This window comes from Aphelocoma coerulescens, chromosome 22 (assembly GCF_041296385.1).
Source record: "Aphelocoma coerulescens isolate FSJ_1873_10779 chromosome 22, UR_Acoe_1.0, whole genome shotgun sequence".
Classification (NCBI taxonomy): Eukaryota; Metazoa; Chordata; class Aves; order Passeriformes; family Corvidae; genus Aphelocoma; species Aphelocoma coerulescens.
Genome location: NC_091035.1, coordinates 1,475,174 through 1,492,506, shown reverse-complemented (window position 1 = coordinate 1,492,506; position 17,333 = coordinate 1,475,174). Strand labels below are relative to the sequence as shown.

Here is a 17,333-nt window from a genome sequence, read left to right as displayed (position 1 = left end):
AACCACCCCGGTGCCATCCCGGCGGTGACAGAACCACCCCGGTGCCATCCCAGCAGCGGCAGGGCCACCCCGGTGCCCTGTGTCTCCGTGCCCGGCGGGTTCAGGGCCACCAGGGCAGCCTTGGACCCCGATAAGGCGCTGCCGCCCCGATAAGGGCAGGGCCACCCCCGCCGCTGACGTCACCGGGGCGTGGCAGTGCCACACCCGCACCCCCCCCCCCCGGTCCCGGTGCCACCCCCGAGCCCGCGCCGGGTCCCCGCCGGGTCCCCGCGGGGCTCCGAGTCCCCCCCGATGCCAGCGGTGCCACCGCGGGCTGTCCCCGGCCCGCCGCTCATGGCCCGGGTGGCCTTGGCGAGATAAGGGGGGTGATAAGGGCGGGGGGGGGGCGATAACGGGGGTCCCGCCCTGGCACCTTTGCCCGCACCCCACGCCTCAATCACGAGCCTGGCCCCGAGGTGTCCCCGTCACCCGCCTGGCGCTGTCCCCAGCACGGCCGTGCCACGCGGCCACCACGGGACAGCGGGGCCCAGCAGAGCGGTGCCCGGGCACCTTTATTGTCACCAAGCCCGGTGGGCACCGTAGAGACCCCCCCGGCCCTCAGGAGGTGGCCATGGTGACCCCAGGGTGGCCACGATGTCCCCAGGGTGGCACAGGGGGTGGCCATGATGTCCCCAGGGTGGGTCAGGGGGTGGCCACGATGTCCCCAGGGTGGCCACGATGTCCCCAGGGTGGGTCAGGAGGTGGCCACGGTGTCCCCAGGGCGGTCACAGTGTCCCCAAGGTGGGTCAGGGGGTGGCCATGATGTCCCCAGGGTGTCCCCAGGTGGCCCCAGGGGCTCAGGGGGTGGCCATGGTGACTCCAGGGTGTCCCCAAGGTGTCCCCAGGTGGCCCCAGGGGCTCAGGAGGTGGCCATGGTGACCAGGGTGTCCCCAGGGTGTCCCCAAGGTGTCCCTGGGGTGGCCCCGGGGTGGCCCCAGGGGCTCAGGGGGTGGCCGTGGTGACTCCAGGGTGTCCCCAGGGTGCCCCGAGGGTGTCCCCTGGGGTGGCCCCAGGGTGGCCCCAGGCTCAGGGGGTGGCCGTGGTGACTCCAGGGTGTCCCCAGGGTGTCCCTAAGGTGTCCCTGGGGTGGCCCCAGGGTGGCCCCAGGTGGCCCCGGGCTCAGGGGGTGCCCCCAGCCCCGCGCTTGCTCCCTCTCTTGGTCCCTCGCTGGGCGAACCTGAAGCTCTGCAGGGGATTCCCGGAGCCGCGGGGCTGCAAGAGAACCAGGGGGGTTTAGGGGGGATTTGGGGGGGATTTGGGGGGATTTTGGGATTTGGGGGTGCCTCAGGGGGGGTCCCTCATCTTGGACCAGCCCGGCGGGACCCCTGGGAGGGAAGGGGAAGGAATCTGGGGGGGCGGTGGGAAGGATTTGGGGGATTTGGGGAGAACTTGGGGGGGGGATTTGAGGTTTTGGGGGGTGATTTTGGGGTTTTGGGGGGGTTCAGGGCGATTTTGGGGTCCCTCACCTTGTTCCCCAAACGGCGGGCCCCGGCTCCTCGGGGATGTTTTTTCTTCTTGGGGCCGGGCTTGGCGATGCCGCGGAGGCTGGGGGGCACTGGGGGGGCAAAAATGGGGTTATGGCACCCCAAAACCACCCCTGGGCCCCGTTTCACCCCATTCCCCACCCCAAAACCACCCCAGGCCCCATTTCACCCCACTCCCCACCCCAAAACCACCCCAGGACCCCGTTTTGTCCCAATCAGGGGGTTCTCCCCACCCCCCAAACCATTCCCAATCCCCGTTTTTCCCATTTTCCCTCCACTTCCCCCCAATTTTTCCCACTTCCCCCCTGTTTTTCCCACATTTTCCCCCAATTTCCCCCTTTTTCCTCACATTTCTCCCATTACTTCCCCATTTTTCCCCATTCCCCCCCATTTCTCCCATTATTTCCCCATTTTCCCCATTTCCTGCCTGTTTTTCCCCATTTTTCCCGTTTTTTTCCTCATTTTTTTCCCTGGTTTTTGCCCGTTTTTTTCCCGGTTTTTCCCTGTTTTGGCCCTTTTATGCCCATTTTTCCCCATTTTTTGCCCTGTTTTTTCCCCATTTTTACCCCGTTTTTTGCCCATTTTTCCCCGTTTTTTGCCCATTTTCCCCCATTTTCGCCCCATTTTTGCCCGTTTTTGCCCATTTTTTCCCGGTTTTTTCCCCATTTTTTGCCCCATTTTTGCCCCATTTTTTCCCCATTTTTTCCCCATTTTTTGCCTGTTTTTCCCCATTTTTTCACCTTTTTTCCCCGTTTTGCCCCATTTTTGCCTGTTTTTGCCCCATTCCGTACCCAGGTAGTCGGGCACGTGTGCCAGCTGGGGCTGCACGCTGCCCGGGTGCAGGGGCCGCTCCCATTGCCCCATTTCCCACCCAGTTTTGCCCCATTTTCCCCCACTTTTTGCCCATTTCTGCCCATTTTTTCACAGTTTTTCCCTATTTTTCCCCATTTTTGCCCCATTTTCCCCATTTGTGCCCGTTATTGCCCCATTTTTTGCCCATTTTTGCCCGTTTTTCGCCCATTTTTTCCCTGTTTTTTTCCCTGATTTTTGCCCATTTCTTGCCCATTTTTTGCCCATTTTTCCCCATTTTTTCACCGTTTTTGCCCATTTTTTGCCCATTTTGCCCCATTTTTGCTCCATTCCGTACCCAGGTAGTCGGGCACGTGTGCCAGCTGGGGCTGCACGCTGCCCGGGTGCAGGGACCGCTCCCATTGCCCCTTTTCCCACCCAGTTTTGCCCATTTTTTGCCCGTTTTTCCCCATTTTTCACCGTTTTTCCCCGTTTTTTGCCCATTTTTGCCCGGTTTTGCCCCATTTTTTCACCGTTTTTCCCCGTTTTTTGCCCATTTTTGCCCGGTTTTGCCCCATTTCTGCCCACCCCGTACCCAGGTAGTCGGGCACGTGTGCCAGCTGGGGCTGCACGCTGGCCGGGTGCAGGGGCCGCTCCCATTGCCCCATTTCCCACCCAGTTTTGCCCATTTTTTGCCCGTTTTTCCCCATTTTTTCACCGTTTTTCCCCGTTTTTTGCCCATTTTTGCCCGTTTTTGCCCCATTTCTGCCCACCCCGTACCCAGGTAGTCGGGCACGTGTGCCAGCTGGGGCTGCACGCTGGCCGGGTGCAGGGGCCGGTCGTGCCTCAGCGCCTGCAGGTCCCGGGGATTGTCCTCGAAATAAACCTGGGAACAACCGGAGCAGCAATTAACCCCTGAGTGGTAATTAATGGGGAATTAATGGGGGATTAATAGGGGATTAATGGGAGATTAATGGGGAATTAATGGGGGATTAATGGGGGATTAATGGGGGATTAATCGGGAATTATTGGGGAATTATTGGGGAATTAATTGAGAATTAATTGGGAATTAATGGGGAATTATTGGGGAATTAATTGAGAATTAATCGGGAATTATTGAGGAATTAATGGGGAATTAATGGGGAATTATTCAGGAATTAATGGGGGATTAATCGGGAATTAATGGGGGATTAATGGGGAATTATTGGGGAATTAATGGGGAATTAATCGGGAATTATTGGGGAATTAATGGGGCCTAATAAAGGACTAATAAAAGCCTAGTAAAGGCCTAATACAGGCCTAATAAAGGCCTAATAAAGGACTAATAAAAGCCTAATAAAGGCCTAATAAAGAACTAATAAAGGCCAAATAAAAGCCGAATAAAGGCCTAACAAAGAACTATTAAAAGCCTAATAAAGGACTAATAAAGGACTAATAAAAACCTAATAAAAGCCTAATAAAGAACTAATAAAAGCCTAATAAAGGCCTAATAAAGGCCTAATACAGGCCTAATAAAGGCCTAATAAAAGCCAAATAAAAGCCTAATAAAGGCCTAATAAAGGCCAAATAAAAGCCTAATAAAGGCCTAAAAAAGGACTAATAAAGGACTAATAAAGGCCTGATAAAGGACTAATAAAAGCCAAATAACAGCCTAATAAAGGCCTAATACAGGCCTAATAAAGGCCTAATAAAGGCCAAATAAAAGCCTAATAAAGGCCTGATAAAGGACTAATAAAAGCCTAATAAAGGCCTAATAAAGGCCTAATAAAGGCCAAATAAAAGCCAAATAAAAGCCCAGGGTTAATCAGCATAATTAACAAATCAATAACTGACGGGCTTGCTAATTAACAAACGGGATGACGTCATCAAGAACCGACATCCGGCATCGATTCCTGGGCGGAAATGGGGGAAATTGGGGCAATTTGGGGCCGTGGAGTTGGGAATTTTGGGATTCCCACCTGGGAACAAATCCCGGGATCATCGGCACGAAAAGCAGGGGTTGGTCCGGATTTTGGGCGGGTTTAGCCTGATTTTGGGGTTTTTATACAGATTTTGGGGTTTTTATCCCGATTTTGGCGTTTTTTTAATCCCGATTTTGGCGGGTTTAGCCTGATTTTGGGGTTTTTATCCCGATTTAGGGGTTTTTATCCCCGGTTTGGGGCGGTTGGGGTCGGGCTCACCTTGAGCTTCTCGGAGTTGAGCAGCTCCTGGCGCAGCTCCCGCAGCCGCGCCTCCCGCACGGCCTGCTTGGTCACCGAGCGCATGGCGTCCTGGGGACAGCAACGGGGTCAGCAATGGGGTCATTGGGGTCATTGGGGTCATTGGGGTCAGCATTGGGGTCACCGAGCGCATGGCGTCCTGGGGACAGCAATGGGGTCAGTGGGGTCAGCAGTGGGGTCACTGGGGTCATTGGGGTCATTGGGGTCAGCAGTGGGGTCATTGGGGTCAGCATTGGGGTCACCGAGCGCATGGCGTCCTGGGGACAGCAACGGGGTCAGCAATGGGGTCATTGGGGTCAGCAGTGGGGTCACTGGGGTCACTGGGGTCATTGGGGTCAGCATTGGGGTCATTGGAGTCATTGGGGTCAGCATTGGGGTCACCGAGCGCATGGCGTCCTGGGGACAGCAGTGGGGTCAGCAATGGGGTCATTGGGGTCATTGGGGTCAGCAGTGGGGTCACTGGGGTCACTGGGGTCATTGGGGTCAGCAGTGGGGTCACCGAGCGCATGGCGTCCTGGGGACAGCAACGGGGTCAGCAATGGGGTCATTGGGGTCATTGGGGTCATTGGGGTCAGCAGTGGGGTCATTGGGGTCATTGGGGTCAGCAGTGGGGTCATTGGGGTCAGCATTGGGGTCACCGAGCGCATGGTGTCCTGGGGACAGCAATGGGGTCAGTGGGGTCAGCAGTGGGGTCACTGGGGTCATTGGGGTCATTGGGGTCAGCAGTGGGGTCATTGGGGTCAGCATTGGGGTCACCGAGCGCATGGCGTCCTGGGGACAGCAATGGGGTCAGCAATGGGGTCATTGGGGTCATTGGGGTCAGCATTGGGGTCACCGAGCGCATGGCATCCTGGGGACAGCAATGGGGTCAGTGGGGTCAGCAGTGGGGTCACTGGGGTCATTGGGGTCATTGGGGTCAGCATTGGGGTCATTGGGGTCAGCAGTGGGGTCACTGGGGTCAGCATTGGGGTCATTGGGGTCAGCATTGGGGTCACCGAGCGCATGGCGTCCTGGGGACATTGGGGACATCAATGGGGACACCGGCAGGGACACCCCCACAGTGTCCAGGGGCACAGAGGGGGTCACAGGGGACAGCATTGGGACACCCCCATCACATCCTCAGCAGGGGACACTGGGTGGCACCAGCCCCCTCCAGTGTCCCCTCCCTGTCCCCCCTCAGTGTCCCCTCCCTGTCCCCCATCGCTGTCCCCTCAGTGTCCCCCCCGTGTCCCCCCGTGTCCCCCCCCCCGTGTCCCCTCGCTGTCCCCTCGCTGTCCCCCCGTGTCCCCCCCGTGTCCCCTCCCTGTCCCCTCAGTGTCCCCCCGTGTCCCCCCCGTGTCCCCCCCCGTGTCCCCTCGCTGTCCCCTCCCTGTCCCCCCGTGTCCCCTCGCTGTCCCCTCCCTGTCCCCTCACTGTCCCCCCCGTGTCCCCTCGCTGTCCCCTCCCTGTCCCCCCCCGTGTCCCCTCGCTGTCCCCCCGTGTCCCCCCCGTGTCCCCCCCCTGTCCCCTCGCTGTCCCCTCAGTGTCCCCCCGTGTCCCCCCCGTGTCCCCCCCGTGTCCCCTCGCTGTCCCCTCGCTGTCCCCCCGTGTCCCCTCGCTGTCCCCTCCCTGTCCCCTCGCTGTCCCCTCTCTGTCCCCTCCCTGTCCCCTCCCTGTCCCCCCCGTGTCCCCTCGCTGTCCCCTCAGTGTCCCCCCGTGTCCCCCCCGTGTCCCCTCGCTGTCCCCTCGCTGTCCCCCCGTGTCCCCCCCGTGTCCCCCCCCGTGTCCCCTCGCTGTCCCCTCAGTGTCCCCCCCGTGTCCCCCCCGTGTCCCCTCGCTGTCCCCCCGTGTCCCCCCGTGTCCCCTCGCTGTCCCCTCAGTGTCCCCCCGTGTCCCCCCGTGTCCCCCCCCGTGTCCCCTCGCCGTCCCCTACCCGGCAGCGGTATCTCAGTGTCTCGATCTCCTCCATGCGGAACTCGTAGGGCTGCAGCATGGACTGGCCGTTCTCTGTGGGACCACGGGGCCACCTCAGCGTCCCCTCGGCGTCCCCTCGGTGTCCCCAAACACCCCCAGCACCCCTTAAACCCCCCCAGGAGCTCCAAAACCTCTCAGAACTCCCCAAAATCCCCCTCAAACCATCCCGGACCCATCTCCTCCATGCGAAACTTCCAGGCCTGTGGGGTCACCCCGGTGTCCCCCAGTGTCCCCTCACCGCTTAAAAACCCTGCAGGAGCCCCCAAAATCCCCCCTGAACGCCCCCAGGACCCCCAAAATCCCCCCTGGACACCCCCAGGACCCCCAAAATCCCCCCTGAACCCCCCCAGGACCCCCAAAATCCCCTAGAACTCCCCCCAGACCCATCTACTCCATGTGAAGCTTCCAGGCCTGTGGGGTCACCCCAGTGTCCCCCAGACCCCTTAAAAACCCTGCAGGAGCCCCCAAAATCCCCCCTGAACACCCCCAGGACCCCTAAAATCCCCCCCTAACACCCCCAAAACCCCCCCAGCACCCCCCGACCTCCGGCCAGCGCGTCCTCGATGCGCCGCAGCCGCTCGAGCTCCTCGGGCAGTGCCAGCGTCAGCGCCGTGCCAGGGTTGTCCCCGCGCGCCGTCCTGGGGACAGGGGACACGCTGGGACCCCCCCCCAGAGCCCTGGGGACACCCCAAACCCCCCTGGGGACACCCCAAACCCCTCTGGGGACACCCCAAACCCCCCTGGGGACAGGGGACACGCTGGGACCCCCCCCCCAGAGCCCTGGGGACACCTCAAACCCCCCTGGGGACACCCAGAGACCCCTGGGGACAGGGGACACGCTGGGACCCCCCCCCCAGAGCCCTGGGGACACCCCAAACCCCCCTGGGGACACCTCAAACCCCCCTGGGGACAGGGGACATGCTGGGACACCCCCGAGCCCCTGGGGACACCCCAAACCTCCCTGGGGACACCCCAAACACCCCTGGGGACACCCCCAAGCCCCCCTGGGGACACCCCAGACCCCCCCGGGGACATCCCAAACACCCCTGGGGACACCCAGAGACCCCTGGGGATACCCCAAACCCCCCTGGGGACACGCTGGGACTCCCCCGAGCCCCTGGGGACACCCAGAGACCCCTGGGGACACCCCCAAAACCCCCCTGGGGACACGCTGGGACACCCCAGAGCTCCTGGGACCACAGACCCCTTGGGGACACCCAGACCCCCCTGAGCACCCCCAGGCCCCTCTGGTGACCCCCTGGTGACCCCCTGGTGACCCCTGATGACCCCTGGTGACCCTGGTGACCCTGGTGACCCCAGGTGACCCCCAGTGACCCCAGGTGACCCCCGGTGACCCCACCTGCCCACACGGTGGATGTAGGACTCCACCGAGCCGGGGACGTCGAAGTTGAGGACGGCGGCGACGTTGTGGAAATCGATGCCCCGGGAGACCCCAAATTCGGGGTCCTGGGGACACTCAGGGGGCTGCCCCTTCCTGGGGGGACAGGGGGACACTCAGGGGACATTCAGGGACACTCAGGGGAGATTCAGGGGACATTCAGGGGGCACTCACAGACACTCAGGGGACATGGGGACACTCAGGGACACTCAGGGGACACTCAGGGGACATGGGGACACTCAGGGACACTCAGGTGACACTCAGGTGACACTCAGGGACACGCAGGGGACACGCAGGGACACTCAGGGGACACTCAGGGGACACTCAGGGGACACTCAGGTGACACTCAGGTGACACTCAGGGGACACTCAGGGACACTCAGGTGACACTCAAGGACACGCAGGGGACACGCAGGGGACACGCAGGGGACACTCAGGGGACACGCAGGGGACACTCAGGGACACTCAGGGACACGGGGACACTCAGAGGACACCCAGAGGACACTCAGGTGACACTCAGGGACACGCAGGGGACACTCAGGGACACCCCCAGTGTCCCCTCGCTCTCCCCAGGGCTCACCTCGCTGTGCCCCCCTTGCGTGGCTGGTGCCGGGGGGGCTCCGCCGGCCCCTCCTCGTCGGTGGCCACGATGACGTCGTAGAGGCCACGGTTAAACTGGGCAATGACGTGGCACCTGCGACAGGGACGGGCCAGTGTCACCAGGGACACCCCCAGTGTCACCAGGGACACCCCCAGTGGCACCAGGGACCCCCCAGTGTCACCAGGGACACCCCCAGTGTCACCTGGGACCCCCCAGTGGCACCAGGGACCTGGGACAGGGACCCCCCAGTGCCACCAGGGACCTGGGACAGGCCAGTGTCACCAGGGACACCCCCAGTGGCACCAGGGACAGGGACACCCCAGTGGTACCTGGGACCCCCCAGTGGCACCTGGGACCTGGGACAGGGACCCCCCAGTGGCACCTGGGACACCCCCAGTGCCACCAGGGACCTGGGACAGGCCAGTGTCACCAGGGACCCCCCAGTGGCACCTGGGACACCCCCAGTGGCACCTGGGACCTGGGACAGGGACACCCCAGTGTCACCTGGGACCCCCCCAGTGTCACCAGGGACCTGGGACAGGGACACCCCCAATGCCCCCAGGAACCCCCCAGTGTCACCAGGGACCCCCCAGTGCCCCCAGGCACCTGGGACAGGGACATCAGCGGGGACCAACGGGGACAGCTGCGGGTTTAGGACACAAACAGGATTTCCCATCGCTCCCATCCCATTAACTCTTTAAGATTCACTGTTACCTTACAGACAGCGCAGATTTAGGACACAAATAGGATTTCTCATCACTCCCACCCATTAACCCTTCAGCACTCACCGGGACCTGGCTGGCACTGCAGATTTAGGACACAAATAGGATTTCCCATTGATCCCATTGATCCCATCACTCCCACCCCATTAACCCTTCAGCACTCACCGGGACCGGGCTGACAGCGCAGGTTTAGGACACAAATAGGATTCCCCATCACTCCAACCCCATTAACCCTTTAGCACTCACCATGACTTCACAGACAGCACAGATTTAGGACACAAATAGGATTTCCCATCACTCCCACCCCACTAACCCTTTAGGACTCACCGGGACCGGGCTGGCAGTGCAGGTTTAGGACACAAATAGGATTTCCCATCGATCCCATTGATCCCACCCCATTAACCCTTCAGCACTCACCGGGACCGGGCTGGCAGTGCAGGTTTAGGACACAAATAGGATTTCCCATCGCTCCCACCCCATTAACCCTTCAGCACTCACGGAGAACTGGCTGACAGCACAGGTTTAGGACACAAATAGGATTTCCCATTGATCCCACCCCACTAACCCTTCAGCACTCACCATGACTTCACAGACAGCACAGATTTAGGACACAAATAGGATTTCCCATTGATCCCATTGATCCTACCCCATGATTTCCCTTTAGGACTCACCGTTACCTGGCTGGCAGTGTAGATTTAGGACACAAATAGGATTTCCCATCGCTCCCACCCCACTAACCCTTTAGGACTCACCGGGACCGGGCTGGCAGCTGCGGGTTTAGGACACAAATACGATTTCCCATTGATTCCATCGATCCCACCCCATTAACCCTTCAGCACTCACCGGGACCGGGCTGGCAGTGCAGGTTTAGGACACAAATAGGATTTCCCATCGCTCCCACCCCATGATTTCCCTTCAGCACTCACCAGGACCGGGCTGGCAGTGCAGATTTAGGACACAAATAGGATTTCCCATCGATCCCACCCCATGATTTCCCTTCAGCACTCACCGGGACCGGGCTGGCAGCTGCGGGTTTAGGACACAAATAGGATTTCCCATCGATCCCATTGATCCTACCCCATGATTTCCCTTTAGGACTCACCGTTACCTGGCTGGCAGCGTAGACTTAGGACACAAATAGGATTTCCCATCGCTCCCACCCCACTAACCCTTTAGGACTCACCGGGACCTGGCTGGCAGCTGCGGGTTTAGGACACAAATAGGATTTCCCATCGATCCCACCCCACTAACCCTTCAGCACTCACCATGACTTCACAGACAGCACAGATTTAGGACACAAATAGGATTTCCCATCACTCCCACCCCACTAACCTTTAGGATTCACTGTTACCTTACAGACAACACAGATTTAGGACACAAATAGGATTTCCCATTGATCCCATTGATCCCACCCCATGATTTCCCTTTAGGACTCACCGTTACCTGGCTGGCAGCGCAGATTTAGGACACAAATAGGATTTCCCATCGCTCCCACCCCACTAACCCTTCAGCACTCACCGGGACCGGGCTGGCAGCTGCGGGTTGAGGGCGCAGGCGGCGATGCCGAACTGCTCCAGGAAGAGTTTGAGGCGCAGGGCACGGGCCAGGCTGGCAGCGAAGAGCAGCGCCCGGCCCCGCAGCAGCCGCAGCTTCAGCAGCGCCGCCAGCAGCAGGAATTTGTCCTCCTCGGTGCCGCAGCTCAGGCGGAACTGCTGCAGCTGCCGGCGGCCCGGCAGGAGCGGCTCCGGGGGCAGCACCTGCACCTGGCAGCGCGGATTTGGGGTTTGGGGTTTGGGAAGCGGTGGGGCTAAGTTCTGGTGTTGTAACAGCGCTGAAATTCCCAGCCCCAAATGTGCCCCAAATGTGCCCCAAATCCCGGTGATTTCCCAGCCGCGGCTCCGGGGGCAGCACCTGCACCTGGCATCGCGGATTTGGGGTTTGGGATTTGGGGTTTGGGAAGCGGTGGAAGGGGAATGGGGTGAGGCTAAGTTCTGGTGTTGTAACAGCCCTGAAATTCCCAGCCCCAAATGTGCCCCAAATGTGCCCCAAATGTACCGTAAATGTGCCCTAAATGTGCCCCAAATGTGCCCTAACTGTGCCCCAAATCCAAGTGATTTCACAGCCCCAAATATGCCCCAAATGTGCCCTAAGTGTGCCCTAAATGTGCCCCAAATGTGCCCTAAATGTGCCCTAAATGCGCCCCAAATCCTGGTGATTTCCCAGCCCCAAATGTGCCCCAAATCCTGGTGATTTCCCAGCCCCGGCTCCGGGGGCAGCACCTGCACCTGGCATCGCGGATTTGGGGTTTGGGGTTTGGGAAGTGGTGGGGCTAAATTCTGGTGTTGTAACAGCCCTGAAATTCCCAGCCCCAAATGTGCCCCAAATGTACCGTAAATGTGCCCTAAATGTGCCCCAAATGTGCCCTAAATGTGCCCCAAATCCTGGTGATTTCACAGCCCCAAATCCCGGTGATTTCACAGCCCCAAATCCTGGTGATTTCACAGCCCCAAACGTGCCCCAAATGTGCCCTAAATGTGGCCCAAATCCAAGTGATTTCACAGCCCCAAATACGCCCCAAATGTGCCCTAGGTGTGCCCTAAATGTGCCCCAAATCCTGGTGATTTCACAGCCCCAAATGTGCCCTAAATGTGCCCTAAATGCGCCCCAAATCCTGGTGATTTCACAGCCCCAAATGTGCCCTAAATGTGCCCTAAATGCGCCCCAAATCCTGGTGATTTCCCAGCCCCAAATGTGCCCTAAATGTGCCCTAAATGCGCCCCAAATCCTGGTGATTTCCCAGCCCCGGCTCCGGGGGCAGCACCTGCACCTGGCATCGCGGATTTGGGGTTTGGGGTTTGGGAAGCGGTGGGGCTAAATTCTGGTGTTGTAACAGCGCTGAAATTCCCAGCCCCAAATGTGCCCCAAATGTGCCCTAAATGTGCCCCAAATCCCGGTGATTTCACAGCCCCAAATCCTGGTGATCTCCCAGCCCCAAATGTGCCCCAAATGTACCGTAAATGTGCCCTAAATGCACCCCAAATCCTGGTGATTTCCCAGCCCCAAATGTGCCCTAAATGTGCCCTAAATGTGCCCCAAATCCTGGTGATTTCCCAGCCCCAAATGTGCCCCAAATCCTGGTGATTTCCCAGCCGCGGCTCCGGGGGCAGCACCTGCACCTGGCATCGCGGATTTGGGGTTGGGGGTTTGGGAAGCGGTGGAAGGGGAATGGGGTGAGGCTAAATTCTGGTGTTGTAACAGCCCTGAAATTCCCAGCCCCAAATGTGCCCCAAATGTGCCCCAAATGTACCGTAAATGTGCCCTAAATGTGCCCCAAATGTGCCCTAAATGTGCCCCAAATCCAAGTGATTTCACAGCCCCAAATATGCCCCAAATGTGCCCTAAGTGTGCCCTAAATGTGCCCCAAATGTGCCCTAAATGTGCCCTAAATGCGCCCCAAATCCTGGTGATTTCCCAGCCCCAAATGTGCCCCAAATCCTGGTGATTTCCCAGCCGCGGCTCCGGGGGCAGCACCTGCACCTGGCATCGCGGATTTGGGGTTTGGGAAGCGGTGGAAGGGGAATGGGGTGAGGCTAAATTCTGGTGTTGTAACAGCCCTGAAATTCCCAGCCCCAAATGTGCCCCAAATGTGCCCCAAATGTACTGTAAATGTGCCCTAAATGTGCCCCAAATGTGCCCTAAATGTGCCCCAAATCCAAGTGATTTCACAGCCCCAAATATGCCCCAAATGTGCCCTAAGTGTGCCCTAAATGTGCCCCAAATGTGCCCTAAATGTGCCCTAAATGCGCCCCAAATCCTGGTGATTTCCCAGCCCCAAATGTGCCCCAAATCCTGGTGATTTCCCAGCCGCGGCTCCGGGGGCAGCACCTGCACCTGGCAGCGCAGATTTGGGGTTTGGGGTTTGGGGTTTGGGAAGCGGTGGAAGGGGAATGGGGTGAGGCTAAATTCTGGTGTTGTAACAGCGCTGAAATTCCCAGCCCCAAATGTGCCCCAAATGTGCCCTAAATGTGCCCCAAATCCCGGTGATTTCACAGCCCCAAATGTGCCCCAAATGTGCCCTAAATGTGCCCCAAATCCCGGTGATTTCACAGCCCCAAATGTGCCCCAAATGTGCCCTAAATGTGCCCCAAATCCCGGTGATTTCACAGCCCCAAATGTGCCCTAAATCCCGGTGATTTCACAGCCCCAAATGTGCCCTAAATGTACCCCAAATCCCGGTGATTTCACAGCCCCAAATGTGCCCTAAATGTGCCCCAAATCCCGGTGATTTCACAGCCCCAAATGTGCCCCAAATCCTGGTGACTTCACAGCCCCAAATGTGCCCTAAATGTGCCCCAAATCCTGGTGATTTCACAGCCCCAAATGTGCCCCAAATCCTGGTGTTTTCCCATCCCCAAAATTCCATGTTACAGTCTCAAAATGTGCCTCAAATCCCGGTGTTTTCCCAGCCCCAAAATTCCTCGTTATGGTCCCAAATGTGCCCCAAATCCCGGTGATTTCCCAGCCCCAAATGTGCCCCAAATCCCACTGTTTTCCCATCCCCAAAATCCCAGACTACGGCCCCAAACTGCACTCCTGGGGACGGGGTGTGCCCCAAATCCCGGTGTTTTCCATCTCTGTGCCCGCTCTGCAAGCCCCAAACCCCCTCTGGCACCCCCAAATCCCCCAAAATCCCCCCAAAATGCCCCAAAATCCCCGAATCCCAGCGCTCACGGGGTTGTGCAGCACCAGCTCCTGCAGCGCCTCCAGCTCGGGGTTCAGCGTGGCCGACACCAGCAGCGCCTGGCAGATCTTGGGCAGGTGGCTGGGGGGCACCGGGGGGGTCAGGGGCACCCCAAAAACCATCAGTGCACCCCAAAAAACGTCACTGCACCCCAAAAACCCCCTCAGGGCACCCCAAAAACCGTCAGTGCACCCCAAAACCGCTCAGTGCACTCTGAAACCCCTCAGGGCACCCCAAAACCTCTCAGGGGTGGCCCCAAATCCCCTCGGGGACAGCCCAAAACCTTCAGAGCACCCCAAAACCTCTCGGGACGCCCCAAACACCCTCAGGGACAGCCCAAAACCTTCAGAGCACCCCAAAACTTCTCGGGACACCCCGAAACCTTTGGAGCACCCCAAAACCTCTCAGTGCACTCTGAAACCCATCAGGGGTGGCCCCAAAATCTCTCGGGGCACCCCAAGAACCCACACTGTGCCCCCCATGTCCCTCCCCCTGTGTGCCCCCTGTGTGCCCCCCCTGTGCCCCCCATGTCCCTCCCCCTGTGCCCCCCGTGTGCCCCCCATATCCCTCCCCGTGTGCCCCCCGTGTGCCCCCCATGTGCCCCCCGTGTGCCCCCCATTTCCCTCTCCCTGTGCCCCCCCTGTGCCCCCCCTGTGCCCCCCATGTCCCTCCCCCTGTGCCCCCCACGTCCCCACCAGAGCAGGGCTTTGATGTCGTCCCCGAAGCCGAAGGACAGCAGCAGATCGGCCTCGTCCAGCACCAGCACCTCCAGCCACGGCCGCAGTGCCAGGCTGTGCCCGGCCACGTGTGCCAGGACACGGCCCGGAGTGCCCACCACGATGTCCGGCTGCTCCATCAGCACCGGCCTGCGGGCACAGGGGGGGTCAGGGGGGCTGGGGGACACCCAGGGAGGGGTCAGGGACACCGAGGGGTCTCAGGGCTCAGGCTGTGCCCGGCCACGTGTGCCAGGAGTGCCCACCACCATGTCCGGCTGCACCAGCCAGCGGGCACAGGGGGGCTTGGGGACACCCAGGGAGGGGTCAGGGGGGCTTGGGGACACCCAGGGAGGGGTCAGGAACACCCAGGGAGGGGTCAGGGACACCCAGGGGTCTCAGGGCTCAGGCTGTGCCCGGCCACGTGTGCCAGGACATGGCCTGGGGTGCCCACCATGATGTCCAGCAGCACCGGCCTGTGGGCACAGGGGGGCTTGGGGACCCCCAGGGAGGGATTGGGGACATTGAGGGGACACCCAGGGAGGGGTCAGGGACACCGAGGGGTCTCAGGGCTCAGGCTGTGCCCAGCCACGTGTGCCAGGAGTGCCCACCACCATGTCCGGCTGCACCGGCCAGCGGGCACAGGGAGGAGGCTCAGGAACAGCGGGGGGGTGCAGCTGGGGACACCGGGGGCTCTCAGGGCTCACTGACCGCTGGTCAGCCAGGTCGGAGTGGCCGCAGAGCTCGGCCACGCGCAGCTGGCGGGCGCAGAAGGCCGAGAGGCGGCGCAGGGTGTGCCCGACCTGCCGCGCCAGCTCCGCCGAGGGCACCAGCACCAGCGCCCGCACGGCCTGCGGCACCGCCGGGGACGCCTGCGGACACACCGGGGTCACCGGGGTCACACCGGGGTCACACTGGGGTCACCGGGGTCACCCCGATCCCCCTCCGCCCCCATCGCCCCCCAGACCCCCACTCGCCTCCCGTCCCAGTGCCCCCAGTGCCCCCCAGCCTGCCCCACTCCCAAACCCCCCTGGCAGTGCCCCCCAGACCACCCAGTGCCCCCCAGACCCCCCAGTGCCCCCCAGACCCCCCTGTACCCCCCAGACCCCCCTGGGCCCCCAGGCCCCCCAGTGCCCCGTAGACCCCCCAGTGCCCCCTGGATGCCCCAGTGCCCCCAGTGCCCTCCAGTAACTCCCAGAGCCCCCTGAGTGCCCCCCAGTACCCCCAGTGCCCCTCACCTCCTTGATGCCCAACAGTTTCTGCAGCAGGGGCAGCCCCCACATTCCCAATCCCCCAGTGCCCCCCAGTAACCCCCAGTGCCCCCCAATACCCCCAGTGCCCCCCAGACCCCTCAGTGCCCCCCAGTGCCCCTCACCTCCTTGATGCCCAGCAGTTTCTGCAGCAGGGGCAGCCCGTACGCTCCCGTTTTCCCGGAGCCCGTCCTAGCCCGGGCCAGCACGTCCCGGCCCTCCAGGGCCAGCGGGATGGCCTGCGCCTGGACGGCCGTGGGCACTGCCCAGCCCAGCTCTGCCACCGCCTGCGGGCACGGGGGGACTCGGTGGCACCACGGGGACACCTCCTTCCCATGGCGGGGGCACCCAGTGTCCCCCCATCGACACCCCCTCCCCATGGCAGGGTGCCCAGGGTCACCCCATGGACACCCCCTCCCCACGGCAGGGTGCCCAGGGTCACCCCGTGGTCCCACAGACACCCCCTCCCCATGGCAGGGTGCCCAGGGTCACCCCATGGACAGCCCCACGTCCACGGCACAACCCCCAGTGCCCCCTCACAGACACCCCTTCCCCACTGTGGGGGTCCCCAGTGTCACCCCACGGTCCCACAGACACCCCCTCCCCACTGTGGGGGTCCCCAGTGTCACCCCATGGTCCCACAGACACCCCCCTCCCCACTGTGGGGGTCCCCAGTGTCACCCCACAGACACCCCCTCTCCACTGTGGGGGTCCCCAGTGTCACCCCACGGCCCCACAGACCCCCCCCCCCCACCACTGTGGGGGTCCCCAGTGTCACCCCATGGTCCCACAGACACCCCTCCCCACTGTGGGGGTCCCCAGTGTCACCCCACGGCCCCATAGACACCCCCTCCCCACTGTGGGGGTCTCCAGAGCCCCTCCCGGACACCCCCTCAGAGCGTCCCCACGTCCCGGTCCGCCCCTCACTGAGGGCCCGCAATGTCCCACCTCCAAACTGACCCCACAATCCCCCCCACCCACCCCAGCGACCCTCGGTGTCCCAATCCCCTCCCCACCCCCAAAAAGACCCCGATCCCCTCCCCAAGGAGCGACCCCAGGCCCCCACACCCCCTCACGGGACGTCGTCGACCGCTACCCCCCCCCACACCCCGCTCCTCCCCGGCCCCTCAGAGCCCCCCCCGGGGGCTGAGCCCCTCTCCCGGTGCCCGCAGCCCCCCGTTGCCCCCCTCACGCCCCCCGTTGCCCCCCGCACCCGCAGCAGCCGCCCGTCCAGCCCCATGTGCTCGAAGCCCTTCGCCTCCGCCTCCGCCGCCATCTCGGCCCTGTCGCCCACAGACACTTCCGGTCGCGCGCCCAGAGCGCCGCCAGGGCGGCTGGGAGCTTACAGCGCCCCCTGGCGGTGGAGGACTGACAGCATACCCCCCCCCCCTCACCCCGTGACACCCCAAAATCCCCTCCCCCAC

At 61.5% G+C, this 17,333-nt stretch overlaps 1 protein-coding gene across 1 annotated transcript; it reads right to left on the bottom strand.

Annotated features, from left to right (window-relative positions):
- Nucleotides 1-436: 436 nt before the first annotated feature.
- Nucleotides 437-17,190, bottom strand: DDX56 (DEAD-box helicase 56). Its single transcript, XM_069035623.1, has 14 exons — nucleotides 17,123-17,190; nucleotides 16,035-16,196; nucleotides 15,371-15,531; nucleotides 14,642-14,812; nucleotides 13,937-14,027; nucleotides 10,724-10,968; nucleotides 8,463-8,576; nucleotides 7,845-7,979; nucleotides 7,028-7,122; nucleotides 6,444-6,517; nucleotides 4,493-4,582; nucleotides 3,093-3,198; nucleotides 1,506-1,594; nucleotides 437-1,251 (listed from the first exon to the last, which is right to left on the bottom strand). The coding sequence occupies exons 1-14, from the start codon at nucleotides 17,183-17,185 to the stop codon at nucleotides 1,159-1,161; spliced, it is 1,689 nt and encodes a 562-aa protein (XP_068891724.1). The 5' UTR covers nucleotides 17,186-17,190; the 3' UTR covers nucleotides 437-1,158.
- Nucleotides 17,191-17,333: the final 143 nt, after the last annotated feature.

Excerpts from the sequence above, each read along its gene's own strand:
- DDX56 (XM_069035623.1), bottom strand. The coding sequence starts at position 17,185 with ATGGCGGCGGAGGCGGAGGCGAAGGGCTTCGAGCACATGGGGCTGGAC. Across the intron at positions 6,518-7,027 it reads CGAGGACGCGCTGGCCGGAG|AGAACGGCCAGTCCATGCTG; the intron begins GTCGGGGGGTGC and ends GTGGTCCCACAG. Across the intron at positions 3,199-4,492 it reads TCAACTCCGAGAAGCTCAAG|GTTTATTTCGAGGACAATCC; the intron begins GTGAGCCCGACC and ends GGTTGTTCCCAG.